At 39.5% G+C, this 25,000-nt stretch overlaps 3 protein-coding genes and 1 long non-coding RNA gene across 4 annotated transcripts in view; 1 reads left to right on the top strand and 3 right to left on the bottom strand.

Moving 5' to 3' along the window:
* The window catches only part of LOC138024198 (gamma-aminobutyric acid receptor subunit alpha-5-like), a 26,566-nt gene extending 23,754 nt beyond the window's left edge, over nucleotides 1-2,812 (bottom strand). The window contains exons 1-2 of the mRNA XM_068871310.1: nucleotides 2,752-2,812; nucleotides 1,767-1,810 (exon numbers count right to left, since the gene is read on the bottom strand). The gene's annotated coding sequence lies outside the window, so the exon portion shown is untranslated. The remainder of the gene's footprint in view (nucleotides 1-1,766; nucleotides 1,811-2,751) is intronic.
* A 1,584-nt stretch (nucleotides 2,813-4,396) lies between these two features.
* Nucleotides 4,397-9,453, top strand: LOC138023496 (uncharacterized). The gene is made up of 3 exons (XM_068870497.1): nucleotides 4,397-4,465; nucleotides 4,555-4,620; nucleotides 6,823-9,453. Exons 1-3 carry the CDS (start codon nucleotides 4,397-4,399, stop codon nucleotides 9,280-9,282), a joined length of 2,595 nt encoding a protein of 864 aa, XP_068726598.1. The 3' UTR covers nucleotides 9,283-9,453.
* A 2,599-nt stretch (nucleotides 9,454-12,052) lies between these two features.
* Nucleotides 12,053-12,918, bottom strand: LOC138024918 (uncharacterized). The gene is made up of 4 exons (XR_011127096.1): nucleotides 12,884-12,918; nucleotides 12,620-12,699; nucleotides 12,197-12,294; nucleotides 12,053-12,108 (listed from the first exon to the last, which is right to left on the bottom strand). It is a non-coding gene; the product is annotated as an uncharacterized lncRNA (long non-coding RNA).
* Nucleotides 12,919-17,831: 4,913 nt separating this feature from the next.
* Nucleotides 17,832-25,000, bottom strand: part of LOC138024197 (gamma-aminobutyric acid receptor subunit alpha-5-like) — a 12,386-nt gene continuing 5,217 nt past the window's right edge. The window contains exons 5-6 of the mRNA XM_068871309.1: nucleotides 24,395-24,756; nucleotides 17,832-19,097 (exon numbers count right to left, since the gene is read on the bottom strand). Coding sequence (XP_068727410.1) covers nucleotides 18,801-19,097; nucleotides 24,395-24,756 — 659 coding nt within the window. The 3' untranslated portion in view covers nucleotides 17,832-18,800. The remainder of the gene's footprint in view (nucleotides 19,098-24,394; nucleotides 24,757-25,000) is intronic.

The raw sequence follows: 25,000 nt of genomic DNA, 5'->3' as shown, positions 1-25,000 counted from the left end.
CCCATTTTGGTTTGGGAAGCAGTAATAAGAAACCTTTGCAGCGGCAGATGTACAATTATTTTCCCTCCTGGACCAGTAATTCTCATTTTCCAGACAAAAAAACAATGCCCCCCCCCCCCCTCCTCTACCAGATTCGAAAATGGACAATTTCATTTTTTGTACTTTCAAGAAATTTTGGGAGTTTTGTCATAGTGTATTGTGGCAACATTATTACATGGTATGGTTTTGTCGTTATGTAGCAGGTTTTGTAATCATGTGATGTGGTTTTGTCATTATGTGTTGAGGTTTGGTGGTTACGTGTTGTGTTGCCATCATGATGTGTTGAAGTCTCCTTTTGACGTGCTATGTTTATAATCACATAAAGGGAGAAACTTGATGTCATGAAAGAACCTTACCACATAAAAGGTACGTCAAAAGAAGACCTCAACTCATCATTATGGAAACACAACACGCAGGGTTCAAACCTCGTCACACCATGATGGAAAAACAACACGTAATTATCAAACCTCGTCACATTATAACAAAACCTCACCACACAATGACAAAACAACGCCACAAGACAAAACTAAGACCAAAATGATAAAGATTACATAAGAAAGTTGTGGCTTTTTAATATATGTGTACATTAATTTAACACTTTCGCTACCAAAGAAATTACTAGCTTTTGATGGCTCATCATTGGCTCGTTATCAAAGCTTAAAGGTTTAAAATTGGACGTTTAACATTTTTTCTAAAAAAATTTTTGACATTAAAGTGACTTACAATGGAATTGTTTATCACGCATTAAACGTGACAAAAACTCGTTGAAATAACGTTCTACTCTTCAATAATCGGTATCTTTTAGATCTTTTGGCGTTTTTGTTCTTTTGTTCCAGCGGATCCAAATTGTCGTTTTGGCTTTTAATATATTGCTACTTTCAACGGTGAAGTTATTACAGCGGGCATGAAATAAGTGTACAATTTCAGAGGTAATAAAAATGCTTTTAGTCTAAATTATAGCATGTTGTGGGTCGAAATGTCAACGTTTAATTCAAGTCAAGCACTAAATTCAATTTTCCCTCAAAAAAGGCGTATGGCACAGCGATTAAGAAGAAATTTGCATTTTTCACGGATTGTTACATGGCTTTGTAAACTCGCAAATAGTTATGGTTAACAAAATTGGAGTCTGTGGAAAGAAAAACCTTGAAGATGCTGGTACTGAATCTAATATTAGGGACCTTAAGCAACGACGACGGCGACGGCAACGAAAACGTCATAAATTTGCATATTTAGTGGGGAAAAACAATAGCTTTGCACTTCCTGCATGTGCGTTTTTCACTTTTGTCCATTTCTTTGCCGTCGTTAGCAAAAATACAACGTGAAATAGCCTAATTTGAGGTTTTATGAACAACGTCAGTACTTGAGGATAAATTTTCACTTTCAGCCCTAAATTGAACGCCGTTCCTACCAGTGTCATTTTTGAGGAACTACCACACCCCAGTCATATTAAAAAAGGTTGAAATAGTCACGAAGCGATTAAAATAACGCGAATTTATATTTTGAGATGACGCTCTCGTTGCCGTCGCCGTTGTCGTTGCTTAAGATTCCTATTGACTTTTGCCAGAACGGTCAAAGTCGACAATTCCAGTCTAAGGATTTCGTCAAACCCCTTTTGCTCTACTTAAGTAGATTTCCTTGCTGAGAAAGGACCCCACAAGCTTCATTGCGCTAATACTTATCGCTTACAAATGAAGGCTATCTATGTGTATCTAAAAGTAGAAACGTACCTTTTGTTATCTAATTCTTCAGAAGTCGCAAGAAGAATCGATTTCTGCAACAAAGAAAACAAGAGAACAACCTTGAACTTTCCGGTACACAATCTTTGGCGATACCCCTCGAGCGAGAAGTGTTTCATCTGAAAGTCTATTTAGAAGGTAGTGATCTAATACTGCAAGATGACGCCAGCAAAGGTTAGACTGCGTCTCTCCTGTCTGTCTTCGCGTTTAGCGTAATAGTGGAGCTCCGCGCGCGCGGAGCACCATTGTTAAGAAAATATGCGAGAAAATTTGGTTTTATAGCCATGACGCCATCGACCTTTTGTACATACGTCCACCAGTCGATGTATGCCAATGTGATCAGTATCATGCAAGTTTACAGCATACACCTTTGATATTGGACATCCATGTTTTTGATCAATTGACACCTGTCAAAACAAGGTATCCGCTGACCAGTTTCACTTGACCATATCGCGGGCTCAAACTTAGAGTTCACCGAGGTCAGCTGTTGTTTTGAAGTTGACCGCTGCCCAGGTACTGGTTTTCCATTTGATTGCAGGCTCAACCCAGGTTAACTCACCTGAACTTAAGGGAGGTCTCATTTTTCGCGCGCTTTCTGTAGCTCGACACGGCCATACTACATTGACTATAGTTATTACACAGTCAACGCGTTTTGTGTTCAAGTGGAAAACGGTTTGGAAGATGTTTTCTTTTTGCATTTTTCGCTGGTTTCAATCCAGTTTGACATATCATGATGTCTGTGGTCCACACAGGTGGCTACGCAGTTATTCAAGTCAAGCATCAGCCGGATGTAACTTAAAGCTGAGCGTTTATTTTTACTTTGCTTAGAGCTTCTTTTTTCTCTGTATTGCAATTTTTGGCATATCTTTAGAGGCTCTGATAAAGTCCTGGAGGACCTATGTCTAGAACAGAAACGAAAGGAGAGCGAAAGAGAACGACAACGACAAAGAAAATACCAGTAATAGCTCATACTTACAGGGCCGAAGCCATCGTTAAATTCTTTTCGTAGGTATTTTAGGTGTTCATGATGAGTACATTGTAAAGAAAACACTGGAATCACGTCTTATTTTAAAAAAATCTCGAAATAATGACCGAGGCAAGTGCCTCGGTTTGCTTCATACTGGATACGGCGACTACGGCCCTGACTTAGTGGAAGAAGTTACTCCACGAATTACTATTTCCTTGAGCACTAAACCCTTTGTTATTTTTACGGATGCGTTATTTTAATTAAATGGGTATTTTTAAGAGGTGGTTTAATCGGTTCTTCCTTTGTTCAGAAATAAAATCGAATTTTTATCGTCAACTGGAATTAAATAACAATATTTATTATGTAGGACGTTGTTACGGATATTACAATTATTGAGGCGCATTCCTTTTTATCTAATTTTGCTTGCGGGTGAGTGTATTGATATGGTCGAATTCTCCTCAAGCAAAGACAAAACAAGAAAATAATCCCCCATAATTTACGGAAGCTCATTTGACTTTGTTAGTTTGTCAAAGCCGTATCATCAAAGCGAAAAAAAAAAAAAGGAAATATAATGTGATTGATTGTTTCAGGAAATGTCAGACAATTTTCGAGTGTGCAGCACAAAACCATTGCCTCGAAATGGCAAACGATCGACCCTTAAAAAAGAATTGATTTATGATATTCACAGTGAAAATTCACTCACGATATTAAAAGTAAGACACAAAATGCCTCGCTTAGAAACCCGTTACCCAAATCCGTGCATTTGAATCATATCGATCCCGTATACCGCTTGAAGGTCCTTACAAAAAAAGTAGATCTTTCGTTCGTCTTCTTTAAGTGGTAAATACTCCAACGGCGTTAACTTTACGATAGCAACATGCCTTTTTTTTCTATTTTGCGGTCTCATTTTATTTACTGCAATCTGATGACTACGATTGTCTGTTCCAGGAGCTGCGATAATTCAGTTGGCACGAGAAATAACGTACCTTTTGGCCAATCCAATTAAAACGGGGTCGCCTTTTATTGACTGACTAAAAAGGTTACAAAAAACTAGTAACAGCGAGACAGAAATGATGAGCGACTTATCACTGTTTGAACAGATGCTTTTTCATGTGAGGTCAAGCAATAGCTTCGTCGATGGCAAGGATGCACGTGCAGTGCATTATACACTTCGGAACATTTCTCAAGTTCCCGTCATTCTGGCTACTACGGTGGCTTCAAAGGGACATCAATAAATCTAGTATTTTTTTATACAAGTTCGAGTTTGAGTTCGAGTTCGAGTTCGACTTCGAGTTTGAGTTCGACTTTGAGTTCGAGTTCGAGTTCGAGTTCGAGTTCGAGTTCGAGTTCGAGTTCGAGTTTGAGTTTGAGTTCGAGTTCGAGTTTGAGTTTGAGTTTGAGTTCGAGTTCGAGTTCGACTTCGAGTTTGAGTTCGACTTTGAGTTCGAGTTCGAGTTTGAGTTTGAGTTTGAGTTTGAGTTTGAGTTTGAGTTCGAGTTCGAGTTTGAGTTCGAGTTTGACTTCGAGTTTGAGTTCGAGTTCGAGTTCGAGTTTGAGTTTGAGTTCGGCTTCGAATTCGAGTTCCAGTTCCAGTTCCAGTTCCAGTTCGTGCAAAAAGTATTGGGGGCTCAGCATTCATTATCAGTCGATAAAGATGGCGGAATCGAGCCTTAGCTTTAGCAATGGAAGTGGCGGAAGCGAAGAACTGAGTGAATCAAATGAGGTAAGAGCACGATTTTCTGCCTTTCTGACCTTCATTTAACATAAAGCAACTTGTAGGATCAGCTTTAATAAGTAAACTGTACTTTCAAGGTTATCGACTTCTTGAAAAAAGCTGGAGTCGGGGAGGATGTAATACAAACGTTTATACAGGAAAAGGTAAGCTTTACATAAACATTCGACAATCCGGGATAACTTATTGATCGATAACTTATCGTGGGATGTATTTCAGTTTCGTTGACCATACATTTTCACACCTGCCTTAGTGCAGAAAGCAATTTCAAGGCACATTTGATTAGAACGATGCAATGTTTATTTATCTATATGGTAAAAGTTCCTGCGTTGTTTCCCCTCATGCATCATGCGAGCGAACATATTTCTAGCAGTATTTATAAATATGTTTTCCAGTTCTTGCACTACTAAATTTCTTCCTCATAAACAACAGTTAACTGGATTAATAGTTGTAGTGCTAAATAAACAATAGCCTCCATTTGGCGCGAAAATATGTGCTAAGATGTTTGTCCTTCGAAATTATCTTTTCAGCGAAGCAAACAGTTTTCCGTGAGCCTCGCTCGCGGAAGACTGTGCGCTTCAAGGAACATATAATTTCCAAGGACAAATATCCGAGTATTTCTTGAAAGTCAATGTGTTTATTATCCTTCAAATATTGTTTGCAACAAGGATATTTAACAATTATTCTACGAGGGCGCGCTGGATATGAAGTGTTATAACGTGTTATAACGTACCGCGTTGGTTATAATCATTTTATATCCAGCAGGCCCAAGTAGAATAATTATTTTATTGAAAACTCCAGGATCAACAACTCTTGCATGTTTATTTCTGCCTCGATCAATTCCAGTCCAAAACAGCTTTTGTTTGCCATTTTTTTCTCAGGGCTGCAAAAATGTTTTCAGCTCGCTTTATTGCTGACGCGTTCCTTGACCATATTAGGTACAGGAGGTATATTTAACAATTAGACCCATAGCCCTTGCGCCTGAAGCCGAATGGGTTATTGACCCGTGGCCCTTGAGGGCGAAGGGTCTAATTGTTTTAGTGTCACCCAACTAGTCGGACAGAAAAGGCAATAATAAAGTTAGCAAATGCAAGCTGAAAATATATTTATTTGGGAATAAAACGAAAGAAACATCATGCTTTTCGCTACTCGAGGACTATTACTAATAGTCCTCTAATAGCATAGCCAATCAAAATGCAGGATTTGCATTAGTCCACTAGTTGGGTGATACTAATCTCGAATATTCCCCAGTTTTAGCAGGGAAAATGCTCGGTCAATTGCTTGCGAGCGAAAATGTTTGATGCATTAAAAGGGTATATATTATAACTTTCATCCAGGGTGGTGCTCCCTTACATAACCTATAAAGGTTTGAGAGGTACTAAAGGGTTTTGAATTTTGAGCCACTCTGGTCTGAAATGGGGTATCAGGGTTTTGTACACTCTGGCCAAGAATTAGGTTTGGTTCATAGGCAAATTAAAGCTTTTGGATTGCTTCTCGAATGTTTACATAAACAAAATCCATTTCTTGAAGTAATGTAGCAGGTTTGTATAATAACCCGTTGCTAGACCTTTCGTTCAAAGACAGACCAATGCAAAACACTGGACTGTGTTGCAGTCTGGCAGGAACCTGAGAGAATAACCATGAGATGCAAAAGGCCCAACTAAATCATAAAATAATAGATCCCAAAACAACCTTTTGATTGGGTCTTCCTGTTGACTTTAATTCTTGATTGATGATTATTGAAACTCTCAAGACAAGAGATGCCACTTATAACACACATACCTTGGTGGGGTGTGTAGACAGCCTGTAAAAGGATTTCCTTAATGGTATTTCAGATCTGACCCAATTTTAAACCTTTAAATTATGAAATGGAGAGTGGGAGTGGGATTAAGAGAAAAACTTGAGAAAAAACGACTGTTTTGCAATCTAGGTTCCCTGAGTACCCTGTGTTTGCACGATGCTGAAGTTCATAAACAAGAAATTCCTGTCAGAGGAGAAAGACAACTGAGATGCACTAGAATCATTTTAGAAATATGTAATGTGTTTGTCCATTGATAACGACAATATCCCCACACTGAGGTTGCGTTTCACCATAATACTAATAGGAATGTATGTGTACACTGAGTTGGGTTTGAAACTAATGAAGCCCCACATTGAAGTTGATCTGTATTTGTAGTTTGCAATACAATTGCACTGCGTCGGTTAAATGCAAGTGTCAAATTATAGTACTTTTTTAACATGTCGTGAAATAAAACCAATAACAGTAAATTCACTTGTCTTACGCATAAATTTATGTTTGACTCTTTAATTTATTTGCTAATCTTCTATTGAACTCCATTAAATTATAGATTGATAAAGCGGCTGTGGTTATTATGAATGACAAGGACCTTGTAGACCTCGGATTGACGGCTAAGGGTGATCGACTAAAGTTACAAGCCTTTTGTAATCGCAAGAGTAACAAAATGTCGGAGGACAGAGAGCGGAAAATTGCTAAAATTAAAGAAATCCTCGGACAGAGTAAGGGTAAAAGAGGTAATAAACGACACGTGGATGATACTGCAAAACCAGAAAACGACGGGGGGTCAAATAGAAAAATGGCCAAGACTGCAACCCTGAAGTTTGAGTTTGGTTGGAAGCATTGGAGAAGTGGTCGTGGTTTTGTGCAAATGAAGAGCAACAGCGGAGGTGGCACCCGTACTTACAAAGTACCGCGCCTTGCATCTTTAGACGATTGCCAGGACATCGCGCTTAGTCTTTTCTTTCCTGACGGTAAGAGCCCAGTTGGTCCGATGGAAAAAATGAGCATTGACATTGGAAATTTCAGTGGCGAGTTTGTAAGATTTATGAACGACGGAGGCAGACCATTGGAATTTACTGCTGAAAAGTATAAGCAGATGACAGGATTTCCAGTGCCAAGACTTTACTTGTTAACCAGAGACAAAAACGATTCTTCTGAAGCCGATGATTCTTCTGATGACGAATTGATGAAAGCAACCTTTGAGGAAAATGCCGCTAGCCCACCAACCAGTTCCTCTTATGGCGAAAATAAGCGGCTCATTGGAACATCAACTGAGCGTCCGGAAGATTTTCAAGCAAGCCCAACAACGAGCCCTTATTTTGGTGAAAATGACGGGCTTATTGGAACATCTGCTGAGCGTCAAAAATATTTTGAAGACCTTGAGAAGGCGGTAGAGGCTTCTCTTGAAGCAGACAAAGGAAAGCAAACACGCAAAGAGGAAAGAAAAGCAGACCTTGCTTGGCAAGTGAGTATGGCCAAGGAAGAGGCAGAACGACTAGAAAGACTTCGGCAGAGGCGTGAGCTGCGCTGCCCTTTGGAACCAAGCGGCAACGAACCTCATGTGAGGGTTTCAGTACGTCATAACATCTTGGGTGTGATTACCAGAGCATTTGGTCCTGAAGGTACGATTTCAGGAATTTATGATTGGGTCGGTTCCCTATCTACAACACCGGAACATTTCCGTCTGATTGCCTTTCCATCTTCAACCCTGTATCCCGAAGACCAGATAATGACAGTTAAGAACACCATTATCAATATGACGGTGGCGGAAGAACCCATACCGCTCTGCAGGGATGAAAATGACGTCCATTTTCTTGACGGTTGGGAATTTGAAGGCGCAAACGAAGACACTTTGTCTGACGTTCAAGAGCAGATGACACTTTTATCGCCTTCGCCAGATGATCTGTCCAGCTATGAGGTCGAGCAAGTCAACGACACCCCTCCTGTGCAGCTTCTGCAAGGCGAAAACGACTCTGACAGCCACGCAGTTCAGTCCCTTGAAGAAAAACGGATCAAGCACCTTGGCGGTTTATTGCCTGGCAGAATTGTCATAATTGACCGCCACGATGTTGTGAATGAGCTACTGACACTCTATAAAGATGACGGCATTTTATGCTCTACGTTATCCGTTTCTTTCCTACGTGAGACTGCTCTTGGGGATGGCGTTTTGAGAGAGGTGTTTTCCACCTTCTGGGACTCCTTCTTAGCGCGGTTTTGCGAAGGCAATAAGCAATTTGCCTTCGTACCACGCCCTTCCTTAACAGACGAGGATTACGTGGCTGTGGGAAGAATCATGAGTCATCAGTTTCTTCTGACAGGAACTTTTCCAGTTCAAGTGGCAGAGGCACAGATAATTCAGACATTATTTGGTCAAGTCAGCGAGCAGCAAGTAGTCACCTCATTTTTACAGCTCTTGCCGGAGAGGGAACGTCAGGTACTCACAAAGGGTCGAGAGGAGGGTCCGTTTCCCAGCGACGACATTCTAGACATCCTGTCTGAGTACAATGTGACGACTTTTCCGACAGCCAGCAATCTCCCTCAAATTGTGAAGCAAGTGTCGAGATCGGAATTGATCCAAAAACCCTTCTATCTCCTTGGAAAGATCAGAGAAGGGATGGGAAACTTTTGGACAGACGTCACAAAAGAAGAAATAGGGGGGATCTACAGCCAAACGACGCCAAGCTCTACAAAAGTTACAGAGAGCATTACTTACGTGATATCTGACAAGAAAGAGGAGCAAGTTGCCGCCTGGCTAGTGCGATACTTGAAAGCGGCAGACACCAAAATGTTGAGTCGTTTTTTACGTTTTTGCACAGGTGGTGACTTAGTCCTACCCAACAAGAAAATAGCGGTGCAATTTGAAAACATGTCTGAAGCCGCAATGAGACCAAAAGCGAGAACTTGCTTTTGTTCGCTGGTTTTGCCGAAAGGTTATAACAGCTTCGCACATTTCTCCGCCAACCTCGATTATTACTTGACAAACACAGCCTTTTGGGATCTGATGGACTAAGTCGCGGATAGAGAGCCTGGCGGTAAAGGTTGCAATGGTACGCTAAAAACTTACGTCATTGAAATTGTGTTAGGAATCGTTTCATATATTTGAACATTGCGGAAACGATTTTGTTTTGTTTGTTTCTCTATCAGCCAGAAAGGTTGCCATTTGGAGTTGACCAATCGAGGACTGTAATTGTGTTAAAGTCGATTTCACTTATTATGTGTTTATAATATTGTTAGAGATTGCTAAGTATGCACCCTTGTAAAAGATTCAATAACCAAAAAGACAGTCCCGGAAATTTCTCTAACATTTTACTCCATTTCCTGTACGAAACAGTTCTTTACATCAGGCCTCCGTTGTTGAAAAGTTGGATAGCGCTATCCAACGGATAAATCATTATCCAGAGGATGAACGGTATCAAAACCAATTTAGTTATCCAGTGGATAGTGATTTATCCAGTTAGTGGATAGCGCTATCCACCTTTTCAACAACCGAGGCCAGGACTGTAAATAGGGTTCTGTGTTATACGAAAAGTTAACCTATATTGCCATTCTTTTGAAATAGGTGGAGCTTTGATATATTAACGTTAAAGTACACATAAAATCATTGAAATCTTTTCTGTGTTTTTAAAGTTAATTTGAGATAGCTGTTGAAGTTTGGGAACTTGTGAAACTGTGTAAGTTCGATTAACTTGCTATTAAATTACACGTTTATGAAGCATAAGAATTGACTGATTCTTCATAAAATCCGACATTCACAGTTCATTTTCTGATAGTGTAAGTAGCACTAAGTAAAGTTTTCTTGCTTCTTCAGGGGTGTTGATTTCGTTAGCAATTCCATTCTCTTCCATCAGCATGATAAAGAATTCGGCAAATTCATCAGAGCATCCACATTCTGCGCGGTCCTTACAGTACAAATCTCTTACGACCTCCAAGTCTTCTCTGTCCACGAGAGTCTTGTAGTCCCGCGTATCTAAGTAAAAGTGACATCGTTGTTGAGACAACATCTTCGTTGTAAAATATGTTGGAAAACACTGGGATTTGTGAATGCTGGGGTTAGATATCTTTATCTATTTGAAACCATGATGGCCACAAGCACACTATGGCAGATCAAATTCTTAAGATATAGTTTTAATATATGCACGTCATTTACCAGCGATCCTGCTGAGCGAGTCTTCCTTTATATGGAATCGCCCACTTTGTTATACCTATTACCATAATTGGTAATCTTGTATTCTAGGACTACACTTTATTGTTTGCGCGCCTTAATTTGTTTTTACCTAGTACCTTTTAACTGCGGTAGGAAGAATAACACATCTGGTTTTCCATGGGGCGTTTCTTGGTGTGAGTATGGACGAATTTTGTGAGTGTTCCAATGGCGTGCAACACGATGGAGTTCAGTCTGAATAGGTTGCATAAAACAGAATCTCAAGCATTCTCTGAAAACAAAAGTTGGTATAATGAGTGATTATGAACATAGAATTATTCCACTATTCTCCTTTTAACACACGAGGTCGGGATAACCTGCAAAATATGAATTGATCGTTTACTCTATAGTGTAGCGTACTGGTTTGACTCGGCAGTCTAGAATAGAACGAATACGGAGAGGAAAATTGTAGTGGAATAATAATCCTTTATTTGGTAAAGTAACAACTTGAGGGGACATTTTGCTAAATTCCACGTGGCTCGAAATATCAACTTGCCAACTCGGAAGACACCCACGCACATGATATGTTGAGGTATTGAATATCACTTATGTATGCATACACACCAGATGAAAAGAATGCATTTAAACTTACACATGCAGTATATGGGAGTCGTCAAATAACCCTTGATCTCTAAGCTCCTAGAAGTAAATTAACATAAAGCCATAATCAATTTTCTGTGAAGTTAAATAAATGGATACTGCATAGCACACCATAATTTTCATTGTCATTCGATCTATCTGATAGCTACGCTGAAAGAGGCCATCCTACCTTAAACATGTTTATCCACCATGTCGTGCTTGACCTTCTAAGGTAAGACCACCATGCCTCAATCCTCTTCATGAATGCAAAAAATGTTAAATGAGAAATATGATAAACTATACAAAGGGCCAATTAGTGAGCGGTTATTAGAGAGGTGGTGGGGGTGGGGGAGGGAGATTACATCAAATCATGATTTCTCAGCACAATTCACATTAATTTTCCTAGTTTGCTGTAACATCTTATCAACAATTAAAACAGGGCGACACATACTTCATAAGTCACCGTCTTACAAATTCAACGTCACTTACACCCGAGCTCAAATGAAATGATATTTAAGATCACATTCCAATACAAAGTGATTGAAACACCAGCAAATTTTCTTGACACTTTAATTACATTGTGATCACATTTAACCCCAAGCTCTCAGTAATGATGGGGTTTGTACGAAGCAAGGATGAAGGTGGAACGACCCACGCTCCCACCTTTCTTTGCTGAAAATTCATATTCGAGGTGACATTTGTTCTATTTTCCTAAAATCGCTGGATCAACTTTGGCATACCATAACTAATGAGAATTGTGTGGAAATAGAATACTATTTTAGTTATCTTTTTTAACTACTTCGTCGAGAGAGCTTTGATCTACGGTTAGCTCAAAATTAAATTGCTCTAACTCAAACTATTTTCTTTTCCCCTGTAATTAAGCCATTTCCCAATAAAACAGTGTAATTGAACAGACCTGGTTTGCCACTGAAGTGCCATACATAAAACTGTTAAAACCGGCGAGGTCGTCTTGACATTCTCTGCGTAGAAACCTTTGAATTCCAGCAACATACACATTCTCAGTTCCACAATCACCTCTCACAACAACAGGGGCTCCTTACCGGGACAAAGATGATAACACAAAATCAACTCATGAATAATTAAGAAACCCCAAAACATATGGCCTCACTAATACAAAACTAACCTCCAATTTGCTCCACACATTCCACAAAGTAGTTACCAACAACATATGGATCATTGTTAGTGTGTGCCACTTCAAGCCATAATATTTTCCTGGAGTATCTGCATGAAAACATAGCCTGTTTAGTTTTAAGTAACATTCCAGTATAATAATCCGATTCCACGTAAACACATAACGTTACTGGTAGTGGTTTTATTTATTCCCTGTAGTGGTCGTATTTTTGTTAGGCGGCTAATAACAATCGATCTTTGGGAAATCGAGTCCCTGTTTTAGTACGGATACTTCATTTGAGGAATTTACAAATTCAACTCTTCTTTAGCTCATTCAAGGGCATTATTGTAGAAAAGAAACAGCTTGATTAAAATATGCCGAAAAACTTGCTTTTCAAGAACGCTACTTCTATGAATATGTTGATAGACTACATACCCGTCAATTGCTCCATGAATGGCAAAGCCAAATGGCTTCAGTTTGTCGTAGCCATCAATGTGCCACAAAAAGTTTGGACCCTACAATGAAAATTATTTTGTTTAGGGCATGTGGTCGTGAAAATAGGTAACTGTTAAGAGTTGTAAGTATTTCTTCCACTGATTGATACATAAAAACAGCAATTCCGCGGAAAAGGGTTCTAGGTGTGCAAACTGAATGGCAAAATACTTCATGTTTCACTAAGCTAAATACAGTAACTTCAACCTTGCAGTGATATGTGCGCCGAATAAATCTCTTTCTAGTTCTTCTTAACACTCCATCTGGATCGAGGTGGCCCATTACTAAACGAACTGTATTCCTTTAAAAAGAATAAAAACAGCCTAGTGAGCCTCTGACTAAACGTTACTGTTACTCGGCCCCAGTAAGATGTCTTAAAATAGCCTAAATAGCAACGACTTTAACCATGCCAGTTACTTGCTCCCCTCCACTATTCGTGTAAATGAAGGCATATTGAGAATAATAACAATTTAGAAATACCTGTCCACGACAAGGCCATAGTCATCACGGAGGCGTTGATGTATTTGGCGATAACCAACACAGCTTCCACTTCCAGAGAGTTCTATCTAAATAGATAATATCCATTTTTGTATACTTGAACATATAAATAGTGCAATAACTAAGACAGTTGTAAACGTAAGGAATAGGACCTCGGTTTCCATGACTTTGCCTCAATAAATATAAAAGAGAGCTGCATACTATACGTAGTCCTTTTTCAGTTAGAAACATACGGCATCTATGAACATTACGAATGTAAATCTAAGAGACTTATGCTAGCCTTACCTCAATGGCATCTACAACATTCGAAATTTCACTCGGCCGTTTTCTTCGTGACAATCCCAAAGCCTTGAGAATACGTTTTAGTTGCCTCAAGCTGTAAATACACATTACATATGATTTTATCAACGAATCAATGCCAATCATCTAATGTTCCAACTACAAAGGCAACACTAACCTCAGAGACACGCCATTTAAAATGTACAGGAAACCCAAAATTTCAGCATACTGAAAACCAGCATTGAAGTATTCTTTGATCGCATCGTTACCTGTAACTGCATGTTAAGGCTCAACCTCTATCATTAGATGGCTGACTTCTACTGAAGAACCCTCTGATAGTTTCAACAAAGTTTAAAGGATACGGTCGTTGACGTTAACACGCGATATTGGTAAATAGCTGGGAATAACCATCTCTTTGGTGATAGTTGAGTCAGTACGTTAGCGATGCCCGCTGAATAAAGGTGGAGACCGTGTCGAACTCGAACTCGAACTCGAACTCGAACTCGAACTCAAAGTCGAACTCAAACTCGAACTCAAACTCGAACTCAAACTCGAAGTCGAACTCGAAGTCGAACTCGAACTCAAACTCGAACTCAAACTCGAACTCGAACTCGAACTCGAACTCGAACTCGAACTCGAACTCGAACTCGAACTCGAACTCGAACTCGAACTCGAACTCGAACTCGAACTCGAACTCGAACTCGAACTCAAACTCAAAGTCGAAGTCAAACTCGAAGTCGAACTCGAAGTCGAACTCGAAGTCGAACTCGAACTCGAACTCGAACTCGAACTCGAACTCGAACTCGAACTCGAACTCGAACTCGAACTCGAACTCGAACTCGAACTCGAACTCGAACTCGAACTCGAACTCGAACTCGAACTCAAAGTCGAACTCAAACTCGAAGTCGAACTCGAACTCAAACTCAAACTCGAACTTGTATAAAAAAATACTAGATTTATTGATGTCCCTTTGAAGCCACCGTAGGCTACGGCAACGGCAACGCCACAAACCAAGAATTCTCGGTTTTCACATGACGTCACGGCCGCCATGTTGGTACCTCGACCAAATCCTCCGGGAATTGAACCCTATTATTATGCAAACGCTTCCTTTTGTTTTCGTTGAAAAACATGCCTGTTGATCACGTGAGTGAAAACCAACAAAATCATTGGTTATTAAAGGAAGGAGAAATAATCGTGCTGCACGCGTTCCGGTGAATTTTACTGCTGCGGTCCACAAAACAACAACGTGAAATCACCTAATTTCAGGTGTTGACCATAACGTGAACATACAACAGGAAATCGTTCGCTTTTTATCTTCACTTGAGAACTGTTCCTATAAATCCAGTTAAATGATAGTTCACCTCTTTGTTCAAGGTTAACAAGATGAAATAATCGCGAAATACCTACGCTAGTACTAAGGCCCGGTTCAGACGCCGTACTTCACAGGAGCCGAATCGAATTCATTGAATTAAGTTCATGTGAATCAATTCAGAACGCTAACGACCGGTCTAATTCGGATCGGCTAAGCAATTTGTAAAGCCTGGCTTAGCCCGGAATTTCGGCTTTGGAGCGGGTTTGGTCCATTTGATACATGAGCCGATTCAAATGCAGAAATTATTACAACTTTGCAGTTTTCTTCAGTCATAGTATGCCTCTGTGAATTAATTTCGGCGCAATTAAGTTCGGCGTCTGAATCAATTCAGCCGGGATTAATTAATTTGGGTCGGTCTAAATTCGAATTTGATTTGGCTCATGTGAAGTACGGCGTCTGAACCGGGCCTATAAGTTACATTTTGAAGTGAATCTGTAGATAGATAGCATTGCGGTTTATCACTGTATCATGACTAATTATTATCTAATGATATATTTAACAATTATTCCTCGAGCCCGAATGGGCTCTGAGTCAATAGCCCATGAGGCCCGAAGGCCGAATGGGCTATTGATTCAGAGGCCATGAGGGCGAGAGGAATAATTGTTTTAGTAAAATCCAACTAGTTGGTCAAAAAATATCGATACAAAACATCTTTCGCTAGTTAAAGCTAGACTTTAGTTGTTGTTTTGGTTTTCAAAGCCGGCGCTTTTCGCTACTAGTGGGCTATAACAAATAGCCTACTAGTAGCTCAACCAATCAGAACGCAGCATTGATAATAGACCACTAGTTGGATTTTACTAACAAGAAATATCTTATATGTTTCTTTTAAGCAATGTTGATAATATCATGATTTATTACTGGTTTTAAAAGGGATTGATTTTTTGATATTTCGCATTAGGTTTTTATCATATAAGCATAATTTATCATGATATTATCAGAATATTTAATTAACTTTGAATTTCTTCTTCCCCTGTGATATATTGATAAATCATATTATCAGAATATGTAATTAAGTAAGAGTGTCTTCTTCTTCTTCTTGTGATATAGTGATAAATCATGATATTATCAGAATATTTTATTCAGTAAGGTTTCCTTCTACTCCTATAATAGAGAGATGAATTGTGGTATTCTTCAGCTTCATTAATTTTAATTACTATTACATTCGTATGATGATGGTATTCATAATACAATTCAAACAGGAAATGTTCATAAAAATTGTATAGTTATGTGGAGGATTTTGATATTATCATGATATATCAAACAATCACTCTCATTGTCTGTTCTTCTTTGTTAAGGCCTGGCCAAACGCTCGCAACATTTCAACGCAACATCTTGCTGCCCAACAATGTTGCGTACATTTAGCCATCCTGTTGCCATAGGTTGCGTGCGTTTGGCCAGTCCATTCAACACAGGTCGCAACATCATGCATCAATGTTGCAAGATGTTGCGTTGAAATGTTGCGAGCGTTCGGCCAGGCCTTTATGTGATGAAATCCCTTGACTGAGATTTGAGAATGAGAGCGATACATGATATTATAGCTTGCTATTCTGAAGTATACTTTTCCATGCTATTCTCAAGATTTGATACTGACACTTTGATATCTCAATTTACCACTTTTTCAAGTTAATGATTATGACAGTGACAATTACAGAATTTGCAAGAGAAAATTATTAAGCAACTATCATAATAATCTCGTATGATAATGATAGTTTGATATTTGACATGCACATTATGATGAAAATGATTTCTGGATATTATCATTCTGTTATCACCAAAATATCAATAAAATATCCAAATAGCAATGCTCAAAGTAATGATATCCTATCAAGATATTTTGATAAAACGCAATTGTTGGTTTTCACTCACGTGATCAACAGGTATGTTTTTCAACGGAAACAAAAGGAAGCGTTTGCATAATAATAGAGTTCAATTCCCGGAGGATTTGGTCGAGGGATTACACAAGATGGAATTAAATATCTTATCACTTAAGAGCTCAGGCCGCTCGGGTAAGGGAGATAACTCAGCCATGGAAAGCGCCTCATCATACGAGCAATCTGGATAAATCATGCGCAATGATCGTCTTTGGCATCCCTCAAGATCAAACGAAAGGTATTGCGGGAGGCTATAATGATAAACAGGGCATGCGTATTCAGTAACAGGCTTTACACAAATTAAGTGGAAGAGAAAACGTTTTTCCGACTTAAAATGTTATAATAATAATAATAATAATAATAATAATAATAATAATAATAATAATAATAATAATAATGATGATGATAATAAGGATCTCTGGATCTCAAGGCACGGGCCCTAACCACTCGGCCACACTGCCTCGCTTTAGCTAGCGCAGAAAATACAGAGGCTTGCTTATTTTCTTCTCCTACTTTCTTGTAGTTTCCTTTGTCCTCTGCTAAAGCCTGGATTCCATATACACGTAACAACGTCGCAAACATTCACAAACAAGTGCGATTATTCGATCACTAACGCTGTCAATTTTTGCGATTGTGTTGCTTTTCGTAGATCGCCGCCCTGGAGAATCAGACGTGCTTGAATGAAATCGAACAAAAATGAACGTGGCGACCTCCGAGTTACAGTGTGTCTTCTTGTTAAAATTCTATCTAACTATCAACCGTAAAATGTGATAAATACCTTGGTCCGTACACCTTAGCACTAAATGTCGACAGTAAATCGCCTTAATTCTTCACCACCATGTGGCTTAAAACTTGTTGACGAGTCACGTGACCTAAGACATCATTAATGTCACCACGAACAGGGGATATCTCGATTCTGCTCATAAAATGGCTTATTCTACCCGAAATTCTGCTAGGACACCCAGATTCTGCTCGAATACTGCTCGGTGCCTCCCAAACTATTGGGTCCTTTGGGCTATATATATTTTTTTCCTAAACTTGAAAGCATGTGAGGGAATCATGTAATAATGCTTGGGTTAAAAATCACATTACTCACAAGGTATTTTTCACTTTTGTTATAATTTATTTTTCCATTTTTCTTACTCAGTAATGTTGTTCATATTATTAGTGCTACTGATTTTTCGGTTATTCTTCTCAAATTCTGCTCAAAAGTGCTTTTTTCTGCCGGAAGGGTGCTCCCCCCACAAATTGCTTATTCAGTTAGAAATTCTGCCGGGAGAATTTAATTTCATTTAAAATTCGCGATAACAAAACAAACGTTGAGTGGTTGTTAATGCAAAGTTTTCACGCTTTTAAGCTCAATCAAAATCGATTGTACTTCGTTTCAACATGTTTGAAACCGTTTGCGCGTGCCTTAACATTCGTTTGAAGCTAACCAACACTAAGGGTTGAAGAAACTGATCTGCCAGGAAGTAAAATGAACTTAAGGTAAACTGCTCTTAAAGAGCCACGAACTGAACTGAAAATTACTACATTAAGCTAAAACCCTTTCGAATGTATGACGATAAACTATTTAACTATCACTTTCTACAAGCGCGACAAACTAACAACGACACCTTCACACAAAAAACGAAGACACCTAACCCTAACCCACATAGACACTTTGCATAAATGGCGCCCAGATTTGAATAACAATACTTGATACATCCTTAGCCTGGTGTTTATGTTTCAAGACAAAGGATTTTTACATACATACATACATACTTAATTGACCGCTCCCCATAGGGGCTTTTCAGGGCCAATGAAACACAACGAAACGACGGAACAGAATAACAACAACAACTTTTAAGAATCCCAACTGGCCGGAGGCAAGCCAGTTGGCTATTTACAAGTGCAGCTGAGACGTTGAACCAGGGACTACCAGGATCAAATTCAACAAGTGGTCAGAGCGGGTCTTGAACCCGGGATCTCCGGATCTTAAGGCAAGCATCCTAACCACTGGGCCACACTGCCTCCTCATTTTTCTCATGAATGTGAGGCTAAGGATGTATCAAGTATTGTTATTCAAATTTGGGCGCCATTTATACAAGTTTTGCCCTTGCACCTACACGAGCGCAAAGTAAACAATGGTGAATGTGATGTAAATCAGAGGAAAGGCGAAACGTGAGCCGTGGTCAATCATAGACCCCAAGCTTCTTGAAGATGCTGCACACGGGTCTTCTGTGGGGAGTTCATTTTCCCAAACTGGTTTACTTCCAACTATGCAATCCGTAGATTGGTCCACTGCTTCATTGCAGCTTGAAAAGTCAATGTTTGACACCTCACATATTCTGGTAGAGTCAACAGATGTGGTAAACACTTTATTGCGCGATTTCTTTCCCCCAACGGAGCTGCATTGATCCTGAAAAATGTTATGACTTTTAAGCACAACTATAATAGCTCAATTTTCTCTTGTCCCTAGTGTAACTTGAGGTTATTTACACACTCTGGTGTAGAAAAATCCAAACTCATACGAACGTACGATGACAAGCGTTTTAGAGTAGCACTTCAGGTCGATGGAACAAATTTCACTACTTTTAAGATACCTTCTTATTCGAGAGGCCCTGACAGGGTAAATTCCGACAAGCGACATAGCCCAAAAAGTAGCGACAGCACATATAAAGACATTCCGACAAAAGACATCCTTTCCCAGCAAAATTCCGACAGTGACGTCAAGGCCGAGAATCAGCCGATTAAACCCCGACACGAGTGATTTTAAAATTCAGACAAGCGACACGAAACCCCCCCCCCCCCCCCTTCCTGTCAGGGCCTCATTAGAGGGGTTGTCACTACAACACTGTATTACGCAACAGCAATGTCATGTTACGATATGAAATACCAATTAATGTCATTATAGTTGCTTTTTAAGATAATTATTAAAAGAAGGCTAAAACTTACTAAAAACATTTTCGACCGTACGGTCATTATCAGTGGTACATGGTGGAAATCTACTTAGAACTTGGTTTTGTTCGATTAAGTTATTCCCAAGGGGAACAGTTTCGCAATGAAAGAATGTATTTGTTTGTTAGGGGTTGGTTTCTTGCAAGCAAGTAACAGGCCCTCCATTATTTACGCGCTTTTGATCATCTTTGCATGGAAAAGGCGCGTTATAAATTTATTATTATTATTATTATTATTATTATTATTATTATTATTATTATTATTATTATTATTACTATTATTATTATTATTCTATCTCTATAACTTTATGCCCATTTAGAACACAATAGCCGAGCCCATTCCTTTGGCCTAGGGCTAAAATGAGGTAGAAGTCTATCCTACTTGATAGAGAGTGTCTTTCTTAGGATGCGAGATGTTCCTAGCAGTGCAATCTTCTGTAGTTCACTAATTTTGATGTTACCCGGGATTTGTTTGGTGTATTTCTCCAAGCCCTTTTTTCTTCGTCCCAGTGCTCCAATCACAACTGGGATCGTTGTGGCCTTCATCCCCCACATTCGCTCAATCTCGATTTCGGGGTGTTTATATTTTGATCTTTATTATTATTATTATTATTATCATTATCATTATCATTATCATTATCATTATCATTATCATTATCATTATCATTATCATTATCATTATCATTATCATTATCATTATCATTATCATTATCATTATCATTATCATTATCATTATCATTATCATTATCATTATCATTATCATTTTCATTATCATTATCCTCCGGAAGGTGGTTTTCTCGGTGCATGCGTGGGTTGGATGTTTTGCTAGATGACGGGCAGGCTCGGAGTTATGAGACTTGTTCTCGTGTTCTGCCTTTCGCACTGCAAAGTTTCTTTTTGTTTCCCCAATGTAGGTTTCGCAACGTTTGCACTCGGCACGATAGATGACATTTGATTTGTGCTGGTTTTCATCACTGAGATTCAATAAACTATTGATTTCCCGTGTTTGCCACAAAATGATAAAAGGAAAGGAAAGGAAAGGAAAGGAAAGGAAAGGAAAGGAACTTTATTTAAGTGTCTAATCTTCTAGCGCCGTAGAGCACTAATCGGGGACACTATAAATAGGCCATTTCCGAGTTCATGTCTACCTCCTCTTCAAGGCGAGTCTAAGTGCGAAGTTTTTGTTATGAAAATTAGGTTTCATTCATATGTAAAGTAGAACGAATTACAATCACAAAAACTTCGCACTTAGACTCGCTTTGAAGAGGAGGCAGATATGAACTCGGAAATGGCCTATTGATATTAACAAGTTAACGCAAATAAAATCAAATGTTGGTTTTTGAGGAGAGGGGAAAACCGGAGTACCGGAGAAAAACCTCTCGGTGCAAAGTAGAGAATCAACAAACTCAACCCACATATGACGCCGAGTATGGGTATCGAACCCGGGCCACATTGGTGGGAGGCGAGTGCTCTCATCAAACGTATATTCTGTGATTAAACTCTCTTCCTTGTCTGTTTGGTGGCGAAAACGGTTGATTGTGGCTTGAATGACGCGCTTGGGAGAACCTGCTTTGAAATAGAACTCGGTTATTTCTTTTATGTCGGACTCAAGATTGGTTGATAGCCGCTTTTTCCTGTGTAGCGCCCCCACCATGCTGTTTCTTTTCCAATTAGTTGGTACTTGGGAATACCAGTGGGTTGGGACATTGCCTAGTTTGCCACACGGCGGTGGAAAGTTTGTTCTTGATACTTAAAAGCAGTGTCCAAGTTTGATTGGGCTTTTCCCCGACTGTGAACTTGATGTTATGATAGCAGTTATTGAGGCGCTCAAGCATTCGGTCGGATTCGTTTTCTACTTTCTTAGAGAAGCAGTCGTCTACATACCGGTCATAGAAGGGAGGATTGATATTGTATGGGAGGACTACGTCTTCCTTCGATTTAGCCATGAAAATGTTTGCAAGCACTGGCGACGGAGGCTTTCCCATTCCGCACCCATCGACTTGTCTGTTTAGGCGATTTTTGAAGGTGAACACAGTATTTTTGATGACATTGCAGAGTAGTCGTTTAAAGAGGGCTTTGGGCCCAAGTTTACGCAGCTTGTTTCTTGTGTAGATTTCTTCGACTATGTAGTTGATTGTCTCATCCACAGGGACCTCAGTCTGTAAAAAGGGAGGAGACGTCGTAGGATACTACGATTTCTGGTTCATCCAGTGAGCGGTTGTTTAGGCGTTCCGAAAATTCCGTTGTGTTCTTGATGTCGTATTCATTTTCGGTGAGAGGCAAGAAACTTGGCTGTCTCGTATCAATAATTGCCGCAGGTGCTGACAATAGCCCTTTTCACGGTCAGGTTTTTTCATTTGCAACAGTACAATATAATCTAGCATGTATGTGAGGCAATTTCGGGCTATTTTGTAGTTTTAACCCGAAATTGCCTCACATCCACGTTAGATTACATTGTAAGGAGAATGAGAAAAACTAACCGTGAAAAGGGCTATTGCACGCAGCTTTAGGCTTTCTTTGCTGATTTCGGACGGGTTGTTAAACTTGTGTGTTTTAGCTGTTTCATGGAAAAAAGCAGACTGGTTCGATGATGGTTTGAATTTGTCAAGAGGAAAGATGTTTTTGTAGTTTCTGGTCAGAAAGCTCTGGAACGAAATTAGATCATTCACGTTTCCACGTACTTTCCTTTCTCTACGCCGTCGTTAATCATTCCCTCTAGCTTTGTGACATACAGTTCACGTTCCATGATTACTACTGACGAGTCTTTGCCACGGGTGAGGACGACCAGGTTTGGGTCGTTGGCAAGCTTCTGGAGTACTTTGTAATTGTAATCTGGTTTCGTGTAAAAGTTGTTGTGAAATAAATTGCAATGGACCCGTAGGAATAACTTAATCGAACAATACCAAGTTGTATGTAGATTTCCTCCGTGTACCACTGATGATGACCGAACGGTCTGAAACGTTTTGGTTACTTAAAAGTTTTAGTACGTTTTAGCCTTTTTTATAATCATCGAAATCAGGGCCGTAGCCAGTATGAGACAAACCAAAGGAACTTGCTTCCGTCCTCATAAACGCCTAAAATACCTAGGGAGAGAATTTAACCATGGTCATTGCCTCGGTCACAATTTTTTTTCTGGCTACGGCCCTGATCGAAATACCAATTATTGCTTAACAAAATGCGGCTACTATTGTAACGAAATAGGTTACCATAGAAACGTGAAAGTTCTCCAAAGACACCCTATATTTCGTCTTTACTTGCTTATAACTCAAGTAATGAATTAGGTGACCCCCATTTTTCATTGTAGAATAGTAATTGGCAATCTAAGATAAAACTATTGGCAAAGATTTAAAAAATTCATGGGAGCCAATTCAGGGCTTCCTTAAACGTTCGACAAATTTTATGTACTTCACACAACTAAAGGTATCTAACTGGGCAGTAGGGCGTTTAGTGTCTCAAAAACCATCTTTTGCTTTCATTCTCACCATTCCCTTTTAAACAAGGACATTCCAAAAATCATCAATCAATCATCAATAACCGCATAAGTGAAAGCAAAATAAGACAATCCTTGTTTGTCTTGAAGTACGGCAGTACAGTAATTATGCACCAGCTTATTTCGAAAGTATGTGAATGGGATGTTGGAAAATTGAATGAATTTGCGTTTTGTCAAACAAGTTTTGTCCCTAATTAAAGCCTTTCCGTTTTCGCGAAAAAAAGAGCTCGTGAGGTCTTTATTCGCGAAAGCGGAAAGGCTTTCCTGTTTGACTGCCAGGTTCAGAATGTAAATTCACCTCTCAATTTCAATACACTGTCAGGTAGACAAGTATTGGGAATGAAGATTATTATGACCAGCAAAGGAAGAAATCTATGGAAGTAGTTAGGAGAATAAATGTTTAGGTCATAAGAATCAAAGGGTTATACATGAAGGCGTTACCACTGTACGTCAATCTCAGTCGCCATTTGTACCAAACGCATGGTGTTGAGATTTTTAGAATAGATCATCGCATGTACGAACGTTACCGTAGCAGTAACGTAGTAACGAAAGGAAAGCCTGAGGGCTCAGGATTGAACAGGATTTGAACCCATGACCGCTGCGATACCAGTGCAGTCCTCTGCCAATTTAGCTATCAAGCCAACTAGTAGCTAGGCACTTTGCACTCACGTGCAAAATGCAATCGGCACATGATCAAGCTTAGAGGTCTTTAAGTGCTACTACGGTAAAAGGAAAATCACGCCCTTTTTTTTCTTTAGATTTTGAAGGTGTGTTTTCTTAACACCTGGCTGTCAAATTTTTGAGCTTTGACTTTTATCCAAAGGCTGTTTACTTTGAGTGTACGTTTTGGATTTCACTGTCCGCCATTACTCACTTTCAAAACTGGCCGATTGGACCTCAGAGGGTTGGATCTAGGGAAATGACGTCATTTATTCACTGACATGCAAACGCAGCTCATTATATATGCAATACTAGCTCGAAACTCCCGTGCTGCATATTAATTCGGCCGCGTAAAAACGCATTGCATTCCGTACCTAGTGAGTTTTTGACGTCATTTTCTCAAGATTTTGAAGTTAGTAACCGCGGACCATTAAATTGGGAAATTCCAGTAAAAAACAAAACAGTCGGGTGTCCTTTTGAAATCAAGGCTTAAAACTTGGGTCACTCAGTGTTTATTTTACATAGTTTTAAAATCCAAAAAAAAAAAGAAGAATTGATCTTTTGGTCATAGTAGCACTTTAAACTGAATGATTATGTCAAGAAAAATACCTGATCATTATCTTTCTTTCCATCTTCTGTGTTTCCCTTTAGAATGATGGCACTGGCTTTGTACACCACAGCAGATTCCACTAATGCTGAAAAGATAAAAGCAAACGACACGACCACATACAATTCAGCTGCTTTCACGTAACTAACTTTCGGCATCCCGTGGCTGCTAAACTCCAGTAAAAAGATCTCCGTTAGCACCGTTGCTATGCCCAGACCAGCTCGATCACCGATCTCGTCCACCGCCATCCAGAACTGGATCCAAGAGCAGCATGTGCACGTGATACAAGGTAAGTAAAAACCCATGATGTAATGCTGAAGGCGTCGCCTTATTTGGAATTCAGCAACAGCTGCCGTATGAGCTCCTGGGAATACAAGGTTAAAGTACCTGAATCAGTGAAGCTCTTCAACACTCCTTTATGGCCTAAGAAACAAATGTATAATGGCCGGAAGCAGGAGTCCTTTACCAGGAGCTTCGAGACGTATTGTGCCCCTGAGCCAACCTTGTCCCGTGTTCTTTTATTTTTAGAACTGCCACGTTTTGAAATACCTTCGCGTTTCGGGTGTGCTGCATGTGATGTAATCAGTGGATGATCATAGGCCTCTTAT

This window comes from Montipora capricornis, chromosome 11 (genome assembly GCF_036669925.1).
Source record: "Montipora capricornis isolate CH-2021 chromosome 11, ASM3666992v2, whole genome shotgun sequence".
Lineage (NCBI taxonomy): Eukaryota > Metazoa > Cnidaria > Anthozoa > Scleractinia > Acroporidae > Montipora > Montipora capricornis.
Note: the sequence above shows the minus strand (reverse complement) of the source record. Positions and strands in the feature narration are given on the sequence as shown.

Excerpts from the sequence above, each read along its gene's own strand:
- LOC138023496 (XM_068870497.1), top strand. The coding sequence starts at position 4,397 with ATGGCGGAATCGAGCCTTAGCTTTAGCAATGGAAGTGGCGGAAGCGAA. Across the intron at positions 4,466-4,554 it reads AACTGAGTGAATCAAATGAG|GTTATCGACTTCTTGAAAAA; the intron begins GTAAGAGCACGA and ends TGTACTTTCAAG. Across the intron at positions 4,621-6,822 it reads AAACGTTTATACAGGAAAAG|ATTGATAAAGCGGCTGTGGT; the intron begins GTAAGCTTTACA and ends ATTAAATTATAG.